The sequence below is a fragment of the Podarcis muralis genome, chromosome 7 (assembly GCF_964188315.1).
Source record: "Podarcis muralis chromosome 7, rPodMur119.hap1.1, whole genome shotgun sequence".
Classification (NCBI taxonomy): Eukaryota; Metazoa; Chordata; class Lepidosauria; order Squamata; family Lacertidae; genus Podarcis; species Podarcis muralis.
Window position 1 is genome coordinate 4009248 of NC_135661.1, and position 21922 is coordinate 4031169.

The 21922-nt window shown below is 48.7% G+C and overlaps 2 protein-coding genes and 1 long non-coding RNA gene across 4 annotated transcripts; 2 read left to right on the top strand and 1 right to left on the bottom strand.

Annotated features, from left to right (window-relative positions):
- Positions 1-294: 294 nt before the first annotated feature.
- GINS4 (GINS complex subunit 4) lies at positions 295-10545 on the top strand. Of its 2 annotated transcripts, XM_077931042.1 has the most exons (7): positions 296-461; positions 1115-1201; positions 2463-2576; positions 3088-3185; positions 3972-4060; positions 7537-7627; positions 9904-10545. In XM_077931042.1, the coding sequence occupies exons 1-7, from the start codon at positions 399-401 to the stop codon at positions 9998-10000; spliced, it is 639 nt and encodes a 212-aa protein (XP_077787168.1). In that variant the 5' UTR covers positions 296-398; the 3' UTR covers positions 10001-10545. The 2 variants fall into 2 exon arrangements, with proteins under 2 accessions (XP_077787169.1, XP_077787168.1); XM_077931043.1 differs by lacking the exon at positions 1115-1201 and having other exon boundaries at positions 295-461.
- A 2014-nt stretch (positions 10546-12559) lies between these two features.
- On the bottom strand, positions 12560-14931 carry LOC144328350 (uncharacterized). The gene is made up of 2 exons (XR_013393530.1): positions 14845-14931; positions 12560-13303 (listed from the first exon to the last, which is right to left on the bottom strand). It is a non-coding gene; the product is annotated as an uncharacterized LOC144328350 (long non-coding RNA).
- On the top strand, positions 13301-18995 carry LOC114602835 (protein phosphatase 1 regulatory subunit 3C-B-like). Its single transcript, XM_028741522.2, has 2 exons — positions 13301-15100; positions 17040-18995. The coding sequence occupies exons 1-2, from the start codon at positions 14886-14888 to the stop codon at positions 17941-17943; spliced, it is 1119 nt and encodes a 372-aa protein (XP_028597355.2). The 5' UTR covers positions 13301-14885; the 3' UTR covers positions 17944-18995.
- The last annotated feature ends 2927 nt before the right edge of the window (positions 18996-21922 follow it).

A 21922-nucleotide genomic window follows, 5' to 3' on the forward strand; every position in this document is an offset into this window, starting at 1 on the left:
GAGCCACACTTTCGGGAAACCAATTTGTTCACCTTTTTGTTTTAATTGATAAACAATACCCAGGAAAACGAAAAAGACACCCCTCCCAGCTGCCATTTCTAAGGCAGAAGCAACTACTTGAGAATAGGCTCAAGGGACAACGCTGCTGCTGCTTCATTCCTCCCTGATCCCGTGAAGCAAGCCATCCTCTGTCCAGGCTCTCGTCTTCTTATCTGCCGGTGAATTAATTAACTGAGTCATTCATGTGTCAACGTTTCTTGGGCGGCCCTTGAATCTCCGCGCTCGCCCGGCAGGCTCGGGGTCCCGCTGCCGGGAGGAAAGGCCGGGCGGCGGCGGCGGCGCCTTGAAGAGGCCTCTTGGTCCGGGGCGGGGCGCTCCGGCTTTTCCCGCGCGGCGCCATGGCGGACTCGGGCGAGGAGGTGCTGCTGACCCCGGCGGAGCTGCTCCGGAGCCTGGAGCAGGTGGGAGAGGCGCGGGCGCCTGGGTCCCGGGGGGGGGGGGGCGGGCTGGCTTTGCCCGCGAGGGGCCTGCGGGGGCCCGGGCGCCGCCGAGGCCGCATTCCCGGCGGGGCGGCGGGGCCTCGGCCCGAGCGGGGAGCCCCTGGCCAAGGGCGGCCTGGATTTCCGCGGCCAAGCGGGCGCCTCCGCGGGAGCCCCGTCCTTTCGCGAGATTTCCAGGGGCCAGAGCCGCTGAGTGCGGGGCCGGCGGGGCGCCCAGTGGTGATGCACCCGAAACGCTCATTGCTGGTATGCTACTAAAGCAACAAAACCCGCAAAGTGGTTTAGATAAAACCATGTCCGTGAGCTTATATAGCATATGTTACTTGTGGTTATTTGCTAAAGTTCTATATCCAGAGACCTCAGGGTGGTTCACAGCTCAAAAACACAAGATAAAACCCCGAAAGACAGAAGGAGAAACAAGAACAAAAGCAGAGGGAACCAACGACACCCCCAGCCTCTCCCACAAATCCATTGAAAAGCATGACTTAAATTTGCATCTGCGTGCATAGATAACCATATGCAAATTTGCGCCGCAGTCTTGTAAGGTGTTATAAAGGAGGCTGGGAGAATTGGTACCACCACCGCAATGCCCATTGGCTGTTTCTGCTCTCCAGGCCTGGATGAATGAGAAGTTTTCCCCTGAGCTGCTGGAGAGCAAGTCTGAAGTGGTGGACTGTGTGGTCGAGCAACTGGAGCACATGGTAATATGTGGGGCGGATGGGAGGGACCTTAACTCTGTTTGTTTGGAAAAAGCCATGCCCAGATGAACGCTTAAGGCAGGCGTGGCTAACCCTTTGAGGGCCGAGGCCACATGGACCCGCAGGCAGGCAGCCAGCCTTCTGGGGGCCACATGTAAAATTGACTTTGGTCAATCTAAAAGACACCCCCATTACATTGTGGGGAAAGGCTGTAGCCCTAAGTCAGAGCATCTTCTTTGCATGCAGAGTCTGGTCCCAGGTTCAGTCCTCAAAGGCAGCACAGGTAGTATTCCCTGTCTGAAACCCTGGAGAGCCATTGTCAGTCACTGGACACAATACAGAACGAGGCAGTATGCGTCAATGGTTAGAGTCTGTATAAGGCCGGTAAATTCCTTTGGCATTGCAGAATCAGAGCAGGAGGCATGGGAATGGTCAGCAAAAAAAAAAAAAAAGGCCCTTTAAAATGGACAGATATTGGGGGGCTACAATGACCTTTTGGTGGGCATCGGGTTCCTGTATAAAGGAATAATTTACTTTATGCATAGAGAGAGATGTATGTCTCATGCTTGCATAAGTTTTTCAAACGGGAAAGTTAGGTGGGTGGGTGGGTAGGTGTACAGCACCAGAAACATTTCTCGTCATAGTGAGGAACCTATGGAAGCAATCGGGTTTGTTTGTTTTTTAAAAAAGTAATTGCAGGCGGCGACAATTTTGCATGCATCCAGTTGGCACACAACTGCCAGCATGTGGGTAGAAGAGGGCAGAACAGGGGCAAGGTGAGTGGCCAATTGCATACTCCGCCGACGCACAGGGGGCCAGGAACGGTGGCCGCCTGTATTACTTTTTTTAAAAATTGCACGGGGTCAGCACAAAATTTCTATGGCCTCACAGTGGGAAGGCCCATAAGAGCTATTTTTAAAAAATCTTTTTGTAATTGACGCATTACAGGAGGTCTCATGGGGGCCAGTACATAACCTTAGAGGGACTGTACATAACCTTCAGGCTATGGGTTAGCTGCCCTTCCTTAAGGGTGAATGTCTTGATTCACTATCCCCATGTTAGGGAGTCTGTGTCTTACTTTGAAGGAGGCACACTGCATCACACTGTGGTGTGACCAAGGAATGGGAACAGCTGGAGGCTGGGCATCAATTTCTCCCCCTGCGTCCTTCCATGGGAGCAAATGTCGCAGCTGCGCAGACGAAAGGGTTTGGCCGACTGTTCCTTCTTCCTCGGTGCAGAACTTCTGGTTTTGTGTGTGTGACAGGAGGCGAATCTGAAACGGGCCGAGAGAGGTGATCTCAAGGTCAGCATTCACCGCATGGAGGTCGAGAGGATCCGTTACATCCTCAGCAGCTACCTGCGCTGCCGCCTACGGAAGGTAAGGGCCAGCAGCGTTTTGCTTAGAGGTGCTGCTCTCTGCTCTAAATCGGTGAGTCGCTGTGAGCGTGATTTCCATGCAGAGGTCACATGTCACATCAACTTTCTTGGTGTGTCTTCTGCTACCTGTTGTACAGCTTAGTAAGGTAGAGAATGATCTCCCATATTTTCAGCCAGAATTGGCAAGTGCTTCCAGCCTCCCTTCCAGAGGGAGTGTGCAGGGAGGCTAAAGGGCTGTGGAGGGCTAGCCTTGGTAACCTCTGATCAACTGCTGCAATATGTTATGCACGGGATAGCCTTTGAAGAATATTTGGAAACCTTTGCTGGTCCTCAGAAGAGGAATCGTGTGTGTGTACAGCAGTAGCAATAAAATGAGGGGCAGAGCTCATGGGCAGAGAGTAGGCCTTGCTTGCAAGAGGTCCCAGGTTCCTTTCTCTATTATTGCCATGTCGAAGTCTGTTGCAGCATGTAGCCCGCTTAGCAGTTCTTACGCCACTTATTTCCGCTTGCAGATTGAGAAATACTTTCCCCATGTCCTGGAGAAGGAGAAGACTCGGGCAGAGGGGGAGCCAGCCCTCCTATCACCGGAAGAGTTTGCCTTTGCCAAAGAGTGAGTGAGTGGGCCATGGGGAGGCAGGAAGGTGAAAGCAACGGGTGGCTCTCGCCCCTCATTTCTGTGTTCTTAATTTCAGTTGCATTGTGCATCTTCCAGGTGGCCTGGACTAGCTGCCAAAAACTTAACATACAAACACAAAACTAGGGTTGCCAACTGATCAGAAAGAAAGGCTGGCCGGCTCCTGTGCCTTTAACAACAGCATGCTCTATAGTGGCAGGGGGAGGGGGCCACATTCCCTCAGGGATGACCTTCCAGTGGTGGGCTGTACCAGCAACAAATGTTGCTGGTACAGCCCACAGCTCATGTGAATACCATTGGCAGAATCCAACCGTACAAAAGCCAAAGCTTTCTACACACCCCATACCCATGTCTCTCAGTCCAGGTACACATTGCCGCAGATCCAGCCAGGTAAAAGCATTATGGTGGCTGGTAAGAGTTGGGACTGGGCCGACGGCGGATGGGGCCAGCTAATTCTCACTTGGTCCCCAGACTCCTCCCTGCTGAGTTCTACACGGGCACAAGAGGCTCCCCCCCCCCTTTGCACCACACCTTTAAGCTGCTGCAATGCCTCTTTAAACAGTCATGGCTTCCCCCAAGCCATAGGTTAAGGGAGCTGAGAGTTGTTTGGAGATTCCCTCCCCTCACAGAGTTTGGGAGGGGCAGAAGGAGGAGACCCCCTGCTTCTTGGCTGCTCCTTGTTCTTGGGATGGCTGCATGCTTGTGCCGCTCTGGCGCTTCTCCCTTTCCCAGGAAAAGCCCACGACTGTGACTTTCTTGCAGGTACATGGCAAACATCGAGGCTCATCTCAGAAATGTGGCCTTGAAGCACATGCCTCCCAACCTGCAGAAGGTGGATCTCCTGAAGTCTGGTAAGCAAGGCTGGACTTGGCAGTGGGCCATCCAAATACTCCCCACCACGTGGCTTTGCAGAAGTTAAGAGGCAGGTCCTTGTTCTGAGGGGCTTACAGGGTTGGCAACGTGATGCGCTCCAGCTGTTGTGGGGCTCCAGGTCCCACCATCACTGACCACTGACCAAGCTGGACTGGGTGGGTGGGGAGTTGGGGATCAGAGCAACGTCTGGAAGTTACCACATGGTCTCCATGCGGTCCTTTATGTACCTTTGCTTTTTCATACCATAAATATACATGCCATCCAAATCTGTTATCTTGCCCTAAGTCTAAAATACCTGCATTTTTCAAAATTATCCATTCCTGAACCAACAGATAAGGACGCTTCATAATATAATTTTAAATCTGGCAGGGCGAAGCCCAGTCTTTCCTTAGTGTCTCTTAACAGTTTATATTTTTTCCTTGGTTTCTTCCCCTGCCATATAAATCTGGAAAGATATTTTTGCCATTCCTTGAAGTGTCCTGCACCGCTGATCGCAGGTATTGGATGAAATAGAAATAACATTCTTGACAAAACATTCATTTTTATCAGTGATATTCTTCCCCAAAAAGATAAATGCATCCTTTCCCAAATCTCTAGGTTCCTCTTTATTTCTTTCCAAATATTTACACAATTGTATTTATATATATTTATATTCTTCGCTGTATACCATACACCTAAATACTTAGCTTTTTTAGCTATATTTAAATCCGTAGTTTGTTGTAAGTCCTTTTTATATTGCCCTGTCATGTTTTTCACCAAGAGCTTATTTTTATTTAATTTGAAACCTGATACCTGATCAAATTCCAGGATCCTCTCCAAAACCTTTGGTATACTGCTCTTGGGATCTTCTACAGTAATCACAAGGTCATCTGCAAAAGCTTTTAGTTTATATGCTTTTCTTCCTACCTCTTATTGTCTCATCAAATCTTAGGTTTCTCGCCAGGGTTTCTAACACTAAAATAAACAATAACGGTGACAGGGGACACCCTTACCTTGTTCCCTTTGTTATTTTGCATTTTTCAGTTATCACATTATTCACAATCAGCATAGCCTGTTGATCTGAGTAAATTGCTTCAATACCTCTGCTGAATGCCTCCCCAAAGTTCATCATTTCTATTGTCTTCTTCTTAAAAGTCCATGAAATATTATCAAAGGCCTTCTCTGCATCTATAAACATTAATGCTACTTGTTTTTCATTCCTGCCATCCAGATATTCTATAATGTCAATTATATTCCTTATGTTGTCCTTCATCTGGCAGCCTGGTAAGAAACCGGCCTGATCAATATGAATTAAATCCGTTAACCCTTTTCATTCAGTTTGCAAGTATATTGGCAAATAATTTGTAATCATTATTTAATCGAGAAATTGGCCTGTAATTTTTGACTAAAAGTACATCCGTATCGTGCATTGGAATCAAAGTAATACAGTAGTATCTCGGGTTAAGAACTTAATTCATTCCGGAGGTCCGTTTTTAACCTGAAACTGTTCTTAACCTGAGGTACCACTTTAGCTAATGGGGCTTCCCATTGCCGCGCGATTTCTGTTCTCATCCTGAAGCAAAGTTCTTAACCCGAGGTACTATTTCTGGGTTAGCGGAGTCTGTAACCTGAAGCGTCTGTAACCCGAGGTACCACTGTATAGGCCTCTTTCCAAGACTCTGGTACTTTCCCAATATTTAAAATCTCATTCATTACATCTGCAAGCAGTTGTACCAGAAAGTCTTGTAATTTTTTTATAATACTTTGCTGACAATCCGTCTGATCCTAGCATTTTACCTATTTTAGCTTATTTAACTGCATCTTGCACCTCCAGCACCATTACTGGCGCATTTTAAAAAATCATTTTTTTCTTTTGCAATTTTTGGTAATTTATTTTGCTTAAATATTCTTCAATTTTCTCTTTATTTTCAGTACCTGCTCTGTATAGATCTGTATAATACCTTACAAATTGCAATCTTATCTTTCAGATTGTCTGTTACTTTCCCCTCTATATTTAATTTGTTTATTAAATTTGCGCCCTGTTTTTACCTTAACTGCCATGCCAGTAACTTACCTGGCTTGTTGCCATATTCAAAATTTTTCTGTTTCATCCTTTTTATTTTCTACTCTATCTCCTGATTTATTATCATTGAATATTGTAACGTTTTTATTATTTGTTTTATTGATTCTTTCCCAGTTTTTTTAAACCGTTTCTTATTTTTAATCAATTCTTCCAGTATTTCCCTTCTCTAATCTTTTTCTGGTAGGCATTTTGTTGGATAAAATAGCCTCTCATTACAGCTTTATTGGCATCCCAGACCATCTTTATATCTGTTTCTTGATTTAAATTTAATTCAGAATAATCCCTCAGGACTTTTTCTGCTTTTTGTAAAACATTTTGATTATCTAAAAGTCCTTCATTTAATCTCCATCTAAACAGGCAATCTTTTTCTCCTTTTAATCCGAGTATTAGTGAATTATGGTCTGGAAGTGTTCTTGGTTGTATCTCTGTCTTTTTGGTTTGTCTTGATAATTCTCTAGAGAGCCATACTGAGTCAATTCTTCCGCTAGACCAATACAGTTCTGAGAAAAATGTAAATTCTCTCTCCAGTGGGTGTTTAAATCTCCAAATACCAATCAAATTAAAGTTATCCACTATTTTAAAGAAAGTTAAAATTCCTTTAAAAAAATTATTGGGTTATACATTTTTAAACATCAAAATGTCACATTATATAACAATAATATCATTCCCCCGTTTCCCCCTCCCCCCATACGACTTCCCTCAACTTCCTCTTCTGGTTTATTTTAACATAATATCTTCTCCTGCTTCTTCTACTCTTTTCTCAACTTTTTGGTATCTTTAAATCATATTCTTATTGTTCTGTTCTCATATCAATGTCATATTTATACTTTTGAATCTGCCATTCTGATTTATGTTATAATTTTATTATTTCTAATTATTGAATTATGACTCTTGTTGCTTTTGTATCTCTTCTTATTTTTCACCTGTATCCTAGGGAGTTTCCTCCCCTTCTCCTGTCAAGGGCTCCGCTTCTCCTAGTTGTTTTTTAGACTTTCTCCAGAATTTCTCCACTTCTGATGTATCTCTGCACCTTTGTTTCTTACCTTTATACGTAAAAGATACCCCTTCCGGGAATTCCCATCTATTTGGGATGTGATTACTTTTCAAAGCATCTGTCAGGAATTTATAAGGCTTTTGGATATAAGGCTTTTTGGTTGCACTGTAAAGCAATTCATCAAGATCTGCCCCAATATTCCGTCATTCTGATACTCCGTTTCCCAGTCCCCGCTCTGGATGGTGCTGTACTTGTTAGTCACGCTCCTTGAAGTCTCCAGAGAAGTCAATCTGTCTCACTCCCAGATGATGGAGTGACAGTCTCCCCTTGGAGGAGTGCTTTGCATTGCAGACAGTTTTTATGGAGAAGCCTTTCCCTCTCTTTGTGTTTCCTTACAGTACCCAAACCGAATCTGGATTCCTTCGTATTCCTGCGGGTGAAAGAGAGACAGGAGAATATCCTGGTGGAACCAGAGACTGATGAGCAGAGGTAGGAAAGAGACTCCCCAAGAATGGAGCTTGCTGAGCTTATCAGTACCCCAAAAAGGAAGGGATGAGCCCAAACACCAGCATCCAAACGATCTCCCCAGAGAAGTTCCCTCCACCAGCCTTTCCCAGCCTGGTGCTTTCCAGATGTTTAAGGCTGCTACTCCTGTCCACCCAGCAGGACAAACTCCTGTTCAAGCCGTTGTTCCCAAGGAGCCTCCAACAAGGTGCACAACTTCTGAAAAAGAGAAGCCTTTGCACCTGCTTGCTGGGTGTGTCTCTTTGCTTCCTTGCGGCTGATATTCGGCATGTCCCTTTGCCTTTTTGAAACCTCTAGCGGCTTACACAACAGGCAGGATTGTAGCGACTTCTTGGGCTTTGTGCACTGAGACTGAGCTAAACCACTAAAGGTGCTTGGTTGGCTTCCATCAGCTGCTGTCTTAAATGTTATTTTCTAAACAAGGATGGCTGTTTATGTTTCAGGGTTTTGTTATAGTTGATTTGAGAATTGCAAACTGCTTTGTATGTCCATGGACAGAAAAGCAGGGTAAAAACAACAGATGGTCAGCTTTCTCAGGAGCAGCCCAGTAGGGTTTGGCCGTTGCTCCCCTGCTTCCTTCGTTACACGGCAAATAGTGAAAATGTGGAACTTGCTGCTGCAATATGAAGCAAGGGCCACAAACCTGGATGGCCTTGAAAATGAATGAGCCTTATTCTGTATTCACCCATCTCTCAAGGGCTTCTGGCCACAGCGGCTGTCTCTGTTTTTCCTCCACTGCCAGGGGCCGTGTGTATCTGAATGGCAATGGAAATGGATTTCTTTAAATATGTCGTGGGTGTTAAGCCTGATTTGTGAGGCTTCCAGTCCTTCCGCTTGGAAAGGCTTGGCGGTTTTTGAGAGAGGCTGGGGAACCTGTGGCTCTCTAGATGTTGACCTACAGTTCCCACCTGATCCTTGGCCAGGCTTACAGGATGGCAGTCGGAGGCCAACAATATACAAAGCGACATGGGTTCTCCACCCTGTTGTAAGTGTGTGTAAATATTTGCAGATCTTTGACATTTGAAAATATATTTTCACAGTGACCTCAGAGAGAGAGGAGATGGAAATTAGTGCCCTAGTTCAGTGTTTCCCAACCTTTTTTTTGGCAAAGGCACACTTGTTTGATGAAAAAAATCTCGAGGCACACCACCATTACAGCCCCGTGACGTCAGCGCGCAGCGTCACGCCGGGAGGGACGCACGAAAGTGTAACTTTCAATTTTTTTCCCTCCCCCTTGCCGGGGAACCTCCAAGTGGGGTGTGAAGCGAGCGTACCTCAAGACCGAAACGCCTAATTCCTAGGGGGAAAGCATAACTGGGCGTTAACCGATCGCAAACCCTGTCCTAGCCCATTAACATAGGAAATTAACATATACAACGCGGCAAGACACCGGTTTTGGAATCCGTTCCTTCCCCCTCTCGTCTGCCGAGTTGGTCCCTGCCCCTCTCGCGAGACTCGCCGCCGGGTCCGCTCTCGCGCACATAGCCCGGCGAGAGGGCGCCTCCCCTGTGCGCGCGCCTGCGCGCTCTGTGCCCCCTCCCTCCCCCTTTTCGGCCCAGCGCGCCGCCTTGCCTGTTCGTGTGCCGCGTGTGTGAGGCGAGCGGGAAGGCCGCGTAGCCCCCCATGCAGGAGACCCAGGAGAGCCCGGCGGCCGCCGAGACCCCCGCCGCTCTGCCCGCCCAGGACGAGGGGCCCGGAGGAGGAGGAGGAGAGCCCGGCGGCGGTAGCGGAGGAGAAAGAGGCGGCGGCAGCAGCAGCGGCGACTCGGAGGCCGAGCTGCCGGACGGGCCTTCCGCGGAGGAGCCTGAGGGGAAGAAGGAGCCGGAGCCCGAAAAAGGCGGCGGCGAGGAGAAGGAGGAGGCGGAGGAGGAGAAGCCGCGAAGCAGCAGCGGCGAGGAAGAGGAGGCCGCTGGTGAGCGTCGGGAGCAGCCGCAACCGTCTTCGCCTCCGGCCGCTGGGCCGCCTTCGCCGCCTCAGGAGCCGCCCGAGGTTGCCGCTGTAGCCGCCGCCGCAGAGGAGCCGCCGGAGCAGCACACCAGGCAACATCTCGCGGCACACTACTGTGCCGCGGAACACCGGTTGGGAAACACTGCCCTAGTTGAGTTTAATAAATTCCTAGTAACTAGCATGCAAATCAATCCAACATATCTCTAATTAGGAAGAAATTCCTACTATGCTCAAAAGTAAGTGTACATAGGATTGCAACCTTACCTAACCTTATTATGGTCTGTCTCTTTCAGAGAATATGTGATTGACCTGGATGAAGACTCTCAGCATCTGATCAGATACCAAACCATTGCTCCCCTGGTGGCTTCCGGGGCAGTTCAGCTCATCTAAGCAGCATGCAGATGCTTGGACATCCTTGCAAATGCTGAAGCGAATATTTATCCCACATCAAAAGGACTGCCTGGTGACCATCTCTGTCTAGTTCCTGGTAATTCACCTCCTTTGGCTTGCTGGCATCTGGAGGACTCTTGATAAAGCTAAAATAGCAACTTGAGATCATGTCAGGGGGAATGTCCCCAGCAGACAGGAAAGAAGGGCTGTTATCCCTGGAAAGAGGATTTTGGAGGTGGGGAAGCTTGACTTCCTAGGCGGTCTGGCTTCAAAAAGAGGCACAGCTGCTGTTCTGTTGCATCTCCAGAAGATGGCAATGTTTCACTGGATCTGTTCTGGGCATTGCTGCCCAGTTCCTGCAGAAGCTGAGAGAACTGTGCCTGCCAGGTGTGCCTCCTCCAAGGCGATGACTGGGCCCAGCATCCCTTCCTTTTCAGCTTGACTTCTGCAGTAGCTCCCTGGGTGACGTCAGAAAACACCAGTCGCTTCTTGCAGGGCCAGAAACAACTTTTGAGGACATTAAAGCAGAGCAGCTTGTTCCAGGAGGGTCCATTGTTTCCACCTCTTTCAAGGGTGTTCTCCATCCACCCCTAACCCTAATGCATCAGCGCTGCCCTCGCACTGGGTGTTGGTAAGGGCCATAGGTCAGGGGCAGAGCAGTTGCTTGGCACACAGAGGTCCTGGAAGCAGATTCCTGGTTGGGGAGGTGTCCGTAGGGGCGCTGTTCTTGCCCTCCGTTCAGTGCCTGCCCTCTTTCTAAGCCACTTGGTTCCAGTCAGTGGAGGCAATACTGAGCTAGATCAACGGTCTTTTTGTGTTCTCATTTTGTATTTTTATCTTGTGAAGTGTCCTGTGATCTTTGGATAAGGGATGGTATATATACAAATTTAATTAATGATAATAATACTCACCTGATTGTAGGAACATAGGAAGGTGCATTACTCAGTCCATCTACCTCAGTATTGTCTACACTGACTGGCAGCAGCTTTCTTGGGTTTCAGAACTTAAACTGTGGCAAAGTAGGTGCCACACTGCTCAGCTGTGGGTCCTTCCCACAAAACACCTTCGGGTGCCCTTGCTTCTGATGTTGCCGTGGGGTCAAGTGAGGACGCAGCAAGAAGTTCGAGGCAGCGGAAGCCTTTGGGCAATTGGCTTCCTTGGTGGTCGGCTTGGTTAGCGTGTGGGGAAGGAATGGCTGCTGCAAAGGGGACAGCGCAGGGAATTCTGTGGAGTGGTTTCCCCTGGACTTTCACGGGGCATCGGGAATCCCTCTGACCCAGCGTTTGCCGGTCACTGTCCAGGTGGACACTTGGGAGAGGGTGGCGCATGGCCAGCCGCTGTTTTTAGCAGCTTTGTCTCCTGTGTTCACGTCAAGGCTGCTTGCCTGGAGGATTAGCCAGCAGCACGAGGCTAATTAGAGGAAGTGGGGGCCTTGCTCTTCCAGTCCAAGGTCTGCTGGAGGCCAGCAAAGTCCCTTGAGCATAGCAAGTGACCTTCCACAGAGTCGGGGCACTGGCTCATCTAGATCAATATTGTTTGCACTGTCTGGCATTTTGAATGTGGGACTCCCAGCTCTGCTTGAAGTGGCTATGAATGGAGCCCAGGACCTGCATCCAAGACATGAGCTCTACCACAGAAGTAGGGCCCTTTCTCGAAAAACAGCTGATTTGCTGTTGCACGTTCAAGGTGCCACTATTAGTATATGCGGCCCTTAACAAGTTGGCACTGGTTCACCTGCATGATCTCCTTACCCCACAGAACACCCCCTTGGCCACTTGGATCTGCAGCCCTGACACTGTTACAGCAGCCCAAATACCCCTTTTGCATTTGTAAGAAAGATCTCTTTTCGTGTGGCAGCACCCGCACTCCAGAATGCCCTGCCTATTGACACCAGGACAGCACCGTCTGTCTAAAACTTTTTGGCACCTGCAAGTAACAACTTTGTTCAGACAAGCCTACCCAGGTATGCAGAATGCCACTATGTTTTTTTGTTTTTTGAGTTTTTAGCTTATCGTTGATTTTAATATTATATATATTAAATACAGTGGAACCTCGAGTTGTGGACATAATCCGTCCCGGAGGCACGTCCGCAACTCAAAGCGTTCGCATCCAGAAGTGCTGCGCGATTTAGCGTTTCTGCGCATGCACAAGCAGCAAAACCCGAAAGTAACTGTTCCGGTACTTCTGGGTTGCCACGGGATGCAACTTGAAAAGACGTAACCTGAAGCAGATGCAACATGAGGCATGACTGTATAATATTACATATATTAAGTAGGAGTTGCTGTAAGAAGGCGTAGAAGGTGCCATCAAACGTCCCCATCTGAGGGACTCTGCTCCCAAAGATGTCCCACAAAGCAGCAGAGGTTTCGGCCCAGAGTTTTCCTTCTAGATTATTATTCTTATTATTTCATTTCTATACCACTTTATGTTTTTAAGAAAAATCTCAAAGTGGTTTACAGCATATTAAACATCAATAAAACAATGCATAATCAAATATTTCTGAAGAAAGTCAAATATAAAGTACACAGTCAAAGCAACACAATTAACAGGAAACCAATATACCATCTCAAAGATTTCAAAAGAAAACATTACAAAGCAGGTCAACTACAGAATACATATTTAACACAAAGTTAACAAAAAACAAAACCTTAACCATTTCAAAAGAAAACATTGCTAAGTGAAGTCAAATATGAAATGCACATTTAAAACAGCATAGTTAACAAGAGAATAAAATACAGTGGTGCCTCGCAAGACGAAAATAATCCGTTCCGCGAGTCTCTTCGTCTAGCGGTTTTTTCGTCTTGCGAAGCAACCCTATTAGCGGATTAGCGCTATTAGCGGCTTAGCGGCTAAAAGGCTATTAGCGGCTTAGTGGCTTAGAAAAAAGGGGGGAGCGGAAAAAAATCGCAAGACGATATGGAAATTCATCTTGCGAAGCAACTCAAAAACGGAAAACCCTTTCGTCTAGCGGGTTTTTCGTCTTGGGAGGCATTCGTCTTGCGGGGCACCACTGTATAAGCATGACACGGCTGTTTGGCAGACACAAAAAGATGGGGCAGAAGAATCCAAAAAGTGGGATTTGTTGCCAGGCATAGTGATGTTCCTCTGGCCTCATGAGGAGCCTCTTCAGTGGGGCTGGTGAGTCTGGGCCCCACCCCCAGGCCAGGTGGAAAGGGCCTTGCAGGGAGCAGCCTTCACCACTCACAGCTGGGCGATGGGATGAGCTCCATCTGCCCTTCACTTCCCTCTGCAGCACTTGCAAAAACTGCCTTCTTGCCTGCTGGACCCACTCGTGGGTGGAATCTGCACATATAAAAACATTATGAAAATGCTTTTTTTTTTAAAGCATTTTTGAAAATACATTGAATTTTCTGTAAGGCTCATTATCGCCATCTAGTGTCTCATAGTATATTGCACTTAAAACGTTTTGTTTGCAGCTGTATAGCTGAGTCCTTGGTCTCATCTGCTCAATCCCATCAGATCCCCTCACCTGGTTTAGCCAGGTGGCTGCTGTCCCCTTCTGACACGACAGCTTCTAGGAGCCACAGGTGAGAGCTAAGTGCAGGGTGGGAACCAAAGGTGGGCAAACTACTGCTGAAGTAGCAGGATGTGTCCCCCACCAGAAATACTACCCTGTACATCCCAAGCAGTATATAAAATTTCCTAAACAAAGGTGTCCCCCTCTTTTCCAGGCTTTGGCAATGCAATGCTTCATACTAAGGGGGTGGGGGCCTGGGCCCCAAATGCAGCCCTCCAGGGGGTCTGCCTGGCCCTCAGGACAATCCCCAGGCCATGCCTCACTCTAGCCCTGCTCCACACCCTCAAAGGCATTTGCCCAGCTGAGAAGTGTCCTTGAACTGCCACTTTCCTGCCAGGATGGAGAAATGGGCATTGGTGCCACAAACCTCATTTTTGCACCGCTGGTATGTCTGCTGCAGCAAGGTGGGAGCTTACACCTGTTGGCATGGGGCCGCAGGAGGTTGCCTATGGGCAAATAGACTCCCTGGCCTGATAAAGGGTCACTGACCCTGTGACTCAGTTTCCAAATAAGGTTGCCACTTTTTTGCATGTGAGGCAAAGGGTGGAGGAAAACTTTGCAGGTGAATTCTGAGCTTGCACCCCTCTGTGGCTCTTTGCAGCCGTTGCCTTAAAGTTCACCCCCCGCCCACTCCAGATCTTTTAAACAGCCCACAACTTCCTACACTTATCACAGCAAAGCAAACTGCTGGCCATGGGCTGCCTCCTGCTACTTAATTTCATATGAAAATATAAAGCACACGAAAGGCCATGCCCTGTTTTTGCACTGTCTCCCATTTTACAGCTAGGGGAAACTGAGGTGGAAAGGGAGCTGTTTGTTGTGTTTATCACATGTACACCCCAGCTTTTTCTCCAGGGTGGCATCCCCTGTTCTCTTTGTTTAATCCCCACTGCAATCCAGTGAGGCCGGTTAGACTGAGAGGCAGTGGCTGGCCAGAGGCCACATGGTGACCTTTGTGGCCAAGAGGGGGGATCTCCCAGGTGCTACTCTGACGCTCTAGTCTAGTCCAACTGGCATCCCCTGCAGATTCTGGCCCGCGGACGCTTTTGCCATCATAAACTTGCTTGTATTTGTGGCACTGCTCCTTGGCTAGCTGTCCGTCTGTGTTTTTTGCTGCGAAACCAGCCTGCCCCTTTGGAAATGTATTGGTGAGTGAGAACCATGGCCTTCGGGAGCAGAGCCTCTCCCTCCCCAGCCCACGATTTGGAGCCTTAGCTGCAAGTTCCTCGCTGCTTATGGAAATGCACTCTGCACGTGCTCTGGGGTTTGCTTTTGCATGCAAACCACGTTGTGGGTTGTCTGTTACCTGTCTGGTTGGTTGTAAGCCGCTTTGGGTCGCGCTGGGCAATGCTCACAAGGGGCCTCCGCTGCTCCTCCTCCCCGCCCATCCAGGCGCACGTGGCAGAGTTGGGTCAGGTGGAGGGGCGTGGCCAGAGCGGTGGGGGCGTGGTCACTCCTCCCTTTCCAGCGTCTTCATTCATTTCTTCCTTCCTTCATTTCGGGAGCGCCTCGAGCCCACGACCCGGGACCGTGGCTGCAGGCGGCGCGATGAGCTGCGGAGAGTGAGTGTCGTGGGAACGGGACACGCGCGCAAAGGAAGGGGGAAAGGGGAGCAGTCTGGGGCGCGCCGCTTTTTCAGGCGCTGCTGCCTCTCCCCTGGAGCTCTGCCCATAACTGGGTTCCCATGGAGGCAACTTTTCCCTTCCTAACGCTTCGAGGGGGATGCCTGCTTGGCAGCAGCAGGCGGGAAAGCTCCAGTTCAGATCCTGGCAGCTCCCGTTAGGTCTGGAACCGAGCCCTGGAGTGGAGAGGGAAGCCTTTCTGGGAGACGCCTCTGGGCTGACCCAGGGGGGTGGGATATAAATAAATGTAGTACTATTAACTATCCTAATAACAGTCTGAAACATCTGGAGGGCGCCAGGTTGGTGAAGGCTGGAACTGAGGCTGCTGAGCCAGATTGGCTACACTGATATTAATAGCACTTTATGGTATAAATCGAATTAACTGAATAAATTAAGTAATCATCTCAGTATAAGGCAGCTTCCTCTGGGTCACGGGACTGTCTTTCTACTTGAGTGTAAATTGGGGGTTGAGCCGGCAAGAGGGGAGAATGGGCAACGCTCAAATGCTGGAGGCCTGTTGGAGGGACCCCCTCCAGGTTTTCTTGGGAAGAGCCCTGTTGCTTTCCGAGGTGAAAATGTTGCCGGTCTGACCATCCAGGTCGGGAGCGGAATTCAATAAAAAAGCATTTGCTCCTTATAAGGGGAGGAGGTGGTAGGATTGGTGATGGGGTCACCAACTTCTCCATGGAACATTGCACCCTGTGTCTTTTAAGGGGACTTGCAGTGTAGATTTTAGCAGGGAGTCATGCTTGTCTCTGTGCTGCAAAGAGCCTTTTCTGAGTTCTGGGCATCAAGAATCTGCTAAAGGCACAAGAGAAGTAGCCCTTTGAAGACAGATAGCACTGGGTTCCCCTTCTTTGGCTGCATGCACACCATTAAGTTAAAGCACCCACCCCAAGCAATCCTGGGAACTGTATTTGTTGAGGGTGCTGGGAATTACAGCTCTGTGGAAGGTAAACTACATTTATCAGGATTTGGGTGTGGGTGTGCTTTAAACAGGTGTTGTGTGTGCAGCCTTAGAGACTGACCATTGATTTTGTTGTGATCTTTAGCCATGGTGCAAGTAGGCTTAACTTTATCAGCTGCAGTCACACTGGTGCCTTGGTGTGATCCCTGCTGGCAAAACCCAGGTTCAAATCCCCGCTCCCTGGTTGGCCTTGGGCTGGCATCTATCACATAGATAAAACAGCGTGAGGCAGCCCTGATCTTCTGGGACGAAACACAGGGATATAGCCAAAATAGGAAAGTATCTGAGTGGTTGAGTGCCAGCTTGACATGCCAAAGATTCAAGGTTCAATCCTTGACATCTCCACCTAAAAAAATCTAACAGGGGTAACTTCCTACTGAAAACCTGTAACTTTACATACCACAAATATCCAGAGGGTTGTTGTTGTTTGTTGTCCTTTTGTTCTGCTGTAGTACAAGAGTGCCCTTCCAGACAACTAGAATGTGATAACACTGCGGAAGAATTGCAGAACAGATAATAAAGCTGAATGATGTGTGGACAGTCCAGTATAAATCCACCATTGATGTGCTATTATTGCATCAGTGGCATCTTGCAGAAGAAAGCTGCAAATCAACAACAACAAATGTCTGGAAGGGGCCCTGAGTGGTTGCAAACTTGCCTTTCTGCTATTTTGGTACTTGTATATCTGCCTGAAGGCTTTTGTGTGCATGCACCAGCCTCCAATCACAGGTATTGGGAGTGAAATGAATGCTCACATTGTCTACTACATCATCTGTGTGGAGTTATCCACCCCGAATATGTATATTAATAATCTCTATGTTGAGGGGGAATAAGTCACGCCAAGACTTGTGCTGTCTCTGATCCTGGCTAGGTGCTTCCACGTGAGTCCCTAACTCCCTCTCCGGCTTCCAGCCTTTTCCAGGTGTTCAGCACGCGGGCGATGGTGCCCCGAGCCACCTCCGTTGATCGGGCCATGAGGCTTTGCCTGAGCCACACCCCTCCCATTCGCAAGCTGCTGGATTCCTACGAGGAGCTGCGGGAGGGTCTTGGGCACCAGCCTTTGCGCCCTTGCCTGAACAACTGCCTGGAAGGCGAGAGGCGAGACGCCATCAAGGGTTGCCGTGGCAAGAAAAAGAAGAAGGTGGTCTTTGCCGATATGAAGGGCTTTTCACTCACGGCTGTCCGGATCTTCTCCAAGATTGAGGAGGACCTGTGTGATTTGCACCAAGCTCTGTCTCACCTGACCAACTTTCGGAACAAGCTACGTGGCTCCCGTCCTGAGACGAAAAAATACATGCTGGATTTTCCCCAACCTTCTGCTGATTATTTAGCCTTTCGCAACCGCTTGCAAAGCAGCTGTGTGTCTCTGGAGAACTGTGTGATCCAGGAGAAGTCCCTTTCAGGGACCATCAAAGTCAGAAACATCAGCTTTGAGAAGAAAGTGTACATCCGCATCACCTTTGATTCATGGAGGAGCTTCCGCGATGTCTGTTGCCAGTACATGCCCAACACATACGGCCTCACCGACACGGATGTCTTCTCCTTTGAGGTGGCCCTACCAAAGGCACCAGCTCCTTGCGGGAATATTGAGTTCTGTGTTTCCTTCCACTGTGGCCAGAAAGTCTATTGGGACAACAACCACGGGAAGAATTACAGAATCCGCCCCGTAATGGGTCCTTCCCCTCCCAATGCACTCTCCCGTCTGGCAAAGGGCACCTTCACGGCTGGCGAGCCCCTGGGCACCTCTCGTGCTGCCGCTCTGGTCCTCTCTCGCTTGCACACCTGGAGGCGCTCCGATGACCAAGCCTACTGGTAGGGATGCTTTGGATTGAGCTCTCTCGGCTGAGCTCCAGATCACGACTCTGACCCATTGCTCTCCTGGCGGCTCTTGCAAAGACTGTTCTGTGGCCAATGCCACATGCCGAGTCTATACTTTGGCAGTGTGCAATTTGATCTTCATTTGCAACCAAGCCATAAGCTCTTGAGGTTCATGGCAGAATTGGGGTTGGCTGCACCAGAGAGACTTTGACGGCCAGAAGCTGGCCAAATCGGAGGTGCAGGTCAAGGAGAAAGCAGGCTCTCCCAATTATTCCACTGCAGATGGGAAATGGACGGTTATCTGGGAGGAGGCTTGCCTGGCTTCATCAGCATGGATTAGAAAAACTGCCTAGGACCGTCATAGCACCATCTTGGTTCTTCGCCCTGCAGGCCATTCTTAGATCAGGGGTGGGGGAGCTTTTTCCTGCACAAGGACCTCATTCCCTTCCAGGGAACTTTCCAGGGTCTACATGCCATTGGTGTCTGGGGCCAGAAGTGCAACAAAATGTCCCAATTTCTACATACCCTCATACAACCCCCTCTGTTGTCCATCCATTGTCATTGCTGCCCTGGGCTCCTTTGGGAGCAAGGAGGGAATGTAAATTTAATAAATTATTATTAATAATATCAAGCAAGTTCAAGGACACATTCCAGCCAGGCAACAACCCTCAAAGACGGCCAAAAGTGGGTGGGGAGAGGGGTTCTGACCTGCAGAGAATCCTGAAGGTCAGAATGAGAGGCTGGGAAGGCCATGTTTTGGCCCTGGTCCAGAGATTCTTTGCCCCTGACTTCTGTCTGCCTCTCTCTCTCACACACAGACAACCCTGACTCCCCATATTGCAATAAAGGTACTGACCTACCTGACCGGGTGGTTGTAAGGATTATGCACGTGAAGAGCTTTGCACGTCTAATATCTCCAACCCTACATGCACCTACCGGAGAGTAAGTCCCTTTGGCAGGACTGACATCAGGAGTAAATGTGCATAGGATCTTGTGCTGCACAATGCTGATGTAAATGTCAAATTGTTCATTAAATATTGTTCCTGTGTAGACCCTGAGTGATGCTGCCGGTCTGGCGACTGCAACCCAACTCCTTTTCCCTTGAAGTGAGCAATGCTTTAGTTTAGGAGGTGCTTCTAAGCCGTCCTGGGAAGGTGTGCCTTGCTCTCCATGTGACCCTGGCTGGATTTGAGACCCAGTGGCTGGAAGTGCAGCTGAAAGCCCACAAACCGGGTGTGATGGCAGCAGGTCTCTGTGTTACAACCTGTGTCTTCTGAGAAAGTGGGGGGCAGGAAAGTGGTGTAGGCAAAGGAGCAGTGGCCGAGAAAGGGGTGCTGAGCCCTTCCCCTGCTTGCTGCAAGCACTGGTGCCAGCGGTTAGTACCAAGCAGGGGCCACACTGCCAATCTCAGAAGCCTCCTCCCTTGCTTCTCCTCCTTGCTTTTGGTGCCTCTTTACCTACCTTAACCCAGGGAGTGAGCAGCTATGGCAGAGGGGAGGAGAAAGCATGGGAAGCATCTGTGTGGCTTTGCCTTTCTCCTCCTCTCTGAGAGGTGAAGCTGGCTGGGTCCAGAGGGAAGGATCCCAGCTCAGTGATAACAGCATCTGCTCCAGGTTAAACCCCTGCCATACCCTGGTGCAGCTGGGAAGTGGCTCCTGCCTGCAACCCTGGGAAGCTGCTACCAGTGCTTCCCAAACGTGGGTCTCCAGCCTGTTTTTGGACTGCAACTCCCATCATCCCTAGCTAGAAGACCATTGGTCAGGGATGATGGGAATTGTCCAAAAGCAGCTGGTGACCCAAGTATGTAGACAATAACAAGCTAGATGGACCCCTGAGTTATCTATGCCCCTTCTGCAAGGAAGCCCTCGGGCAAGGCAGAAGGCAAAATCCTCTGTACCTGCTATGATCCTGTCACCTCTGCTGAACTACTCTCCTTACCTTATGGTGCCACTATTATGACCTCCCTAGTGGTGCAGCAATAAAGCTGCTAGCTAAGCAAGGTCCAGTATGGTTTTGCATTGGATGGTGGGCCATGTGTTGAGATTCTTGCATTAACGGGGTCCCTTCCAACTCTACAATTCCAGGGTTCTGACTTGTCTGTGAGGAAAGGGTACATTTGTGGCTGTTTAGTTGAGAAACAATGCAAGCAAGGGGTGACATAGAGAGAGAGAGAGAGATTTAAATCTTTCATATCCCACTCTTCCAGCCCAAAAGTTTCCAGAGTGGCTCAGGGATTGTCATTTCATAGAATTGCAAAGAGTGGGTTTTCACAGGGAAAGCACAGAGGCAAAACAAACAAAGTGCTCTGACAGGGAGCTTTAAAGCACAGACCTGTGCCTAGAAACACAGCACAAGAGAAAGTCTGAATAAGCCATCCCTCTGTGATTTGGCATTTATTCGTGGTGCTTAGAAAGAAGTCGCCCATCCCTCTCTCGCTTTACTAGAACCTGGGATCACCCAGGCAGGCTCTGTGCTAAACATGTTCTCTGTAGGTGACTGCATAAGTCAAGTTGGCGAATGCTGGCAAAAGGAACTTTCCAAAATGATGAGGCTGTTTCAGACCCTTGCTCTTTTGTGGGTGGGCTTCTCCTGCGCACCAACAAGTTCAGGTTGTGCAACTGCAGTTGAGTTGGATTTCTTGCGCAGCAAACCCACTCCCTGCAGCCATAGATTTTTGTGCTAAGAAAAGTGTTGGGGACATACACTGGAAGGTATAGATGTGACATCTCCCCACAAACAAATCAGAATGATTGCTCCCTAAACAGCATACATTGTACAACCTCCCCACAGATTTGTGGAAGCAAATCAGGATGAATGCTCAATAAACAGGTTGGCAGTGACCAGAGTCTCTTTCCAGATTTTGAATGCCCTTCTTAGCTCTTTCATCTTAAGCTGGCCATTAATCTGGTTCAAGAAACCTGGATTTCCTGTGCCTGCGTCATGGAACTCAAATCCTTTTCGTTCCTGTGTCCTCTGCCGCTGTGATTAGCAGGTGACATGATGGGGAAAGTGGCAAACCAGAACTGACATCTGCATTCCCCTAAGCCAAGAGAGGCCGTTTAGAAGGAAAGCCTTTCTTGCAGAGGAGATTTTGTCTCTGCAGCTGCTCCTGGAAGCAAGCGTGGTCCTTTCCACAGCAGGTGGAGTTGGGACCACTGCAGTGGGCATCTACAAACAGCAGCATCTGCTACCTCCATGCCAGAGATGCTGGTGAATCGACTTGGGAGCTTACCTTCTGCATGAAAAGCAGGTCCTGTACCACTGAGCTATGCCCCTAGTTTAGAAGTACAGGCATTTCATGCCTTGGAAGCAGGGGCTCTACGACAGAGGTACACAGGAAAGTCCAGTCTGCACATGCTGCAGAATGAGTTGGCAGACTAAGCAGAGTCAGTTCAATGTGTTTCTTAAACTTTCCCTGTGTAAAGACAAAACAAATCGGGCCTCCCTGCAATTAGTAAAGTAGTACATCAGAGAGAGAGAGAGAGAAAGAGAGAGAGAGAGCACATAATAAAAGCCACTTCTTGATGTGCTATTTTTCTACATGCAAGGAATTTTGTACCAGATGAATACATAGTACAATTCTAACTTGGCAATAACCACAGAGTAAAAGGTCTGGCCCAAGCTGAGGTGGATTCTTTAACAGAAAGTCTGCCAAAGAAATAGAAAGGCAGTTTAAACAGATTTAGGAGAAAAAATTGACACCTTTTAATTTGGCGTCATTGAATGTATACAATTTGTGCTTTTTTTCTTTAAAAAATGTTTAGGGTTACTCTCATTTTGACTCAAAGCTACCAGCATGAGTTTGACCAAACTGCGGGAGGCAGTGGAAGACAGGAGTGCCTGGCGTGCTCTGGTCCAGGGGGTCACGAAGAGTCGGACACGACTGAATGACTAAACAACAAAAACAACAACATTCTGACTCAAGAAAATCACCATTTTATAGTTCAAATCAGGAAAAATAAATACAGTAAATGGAC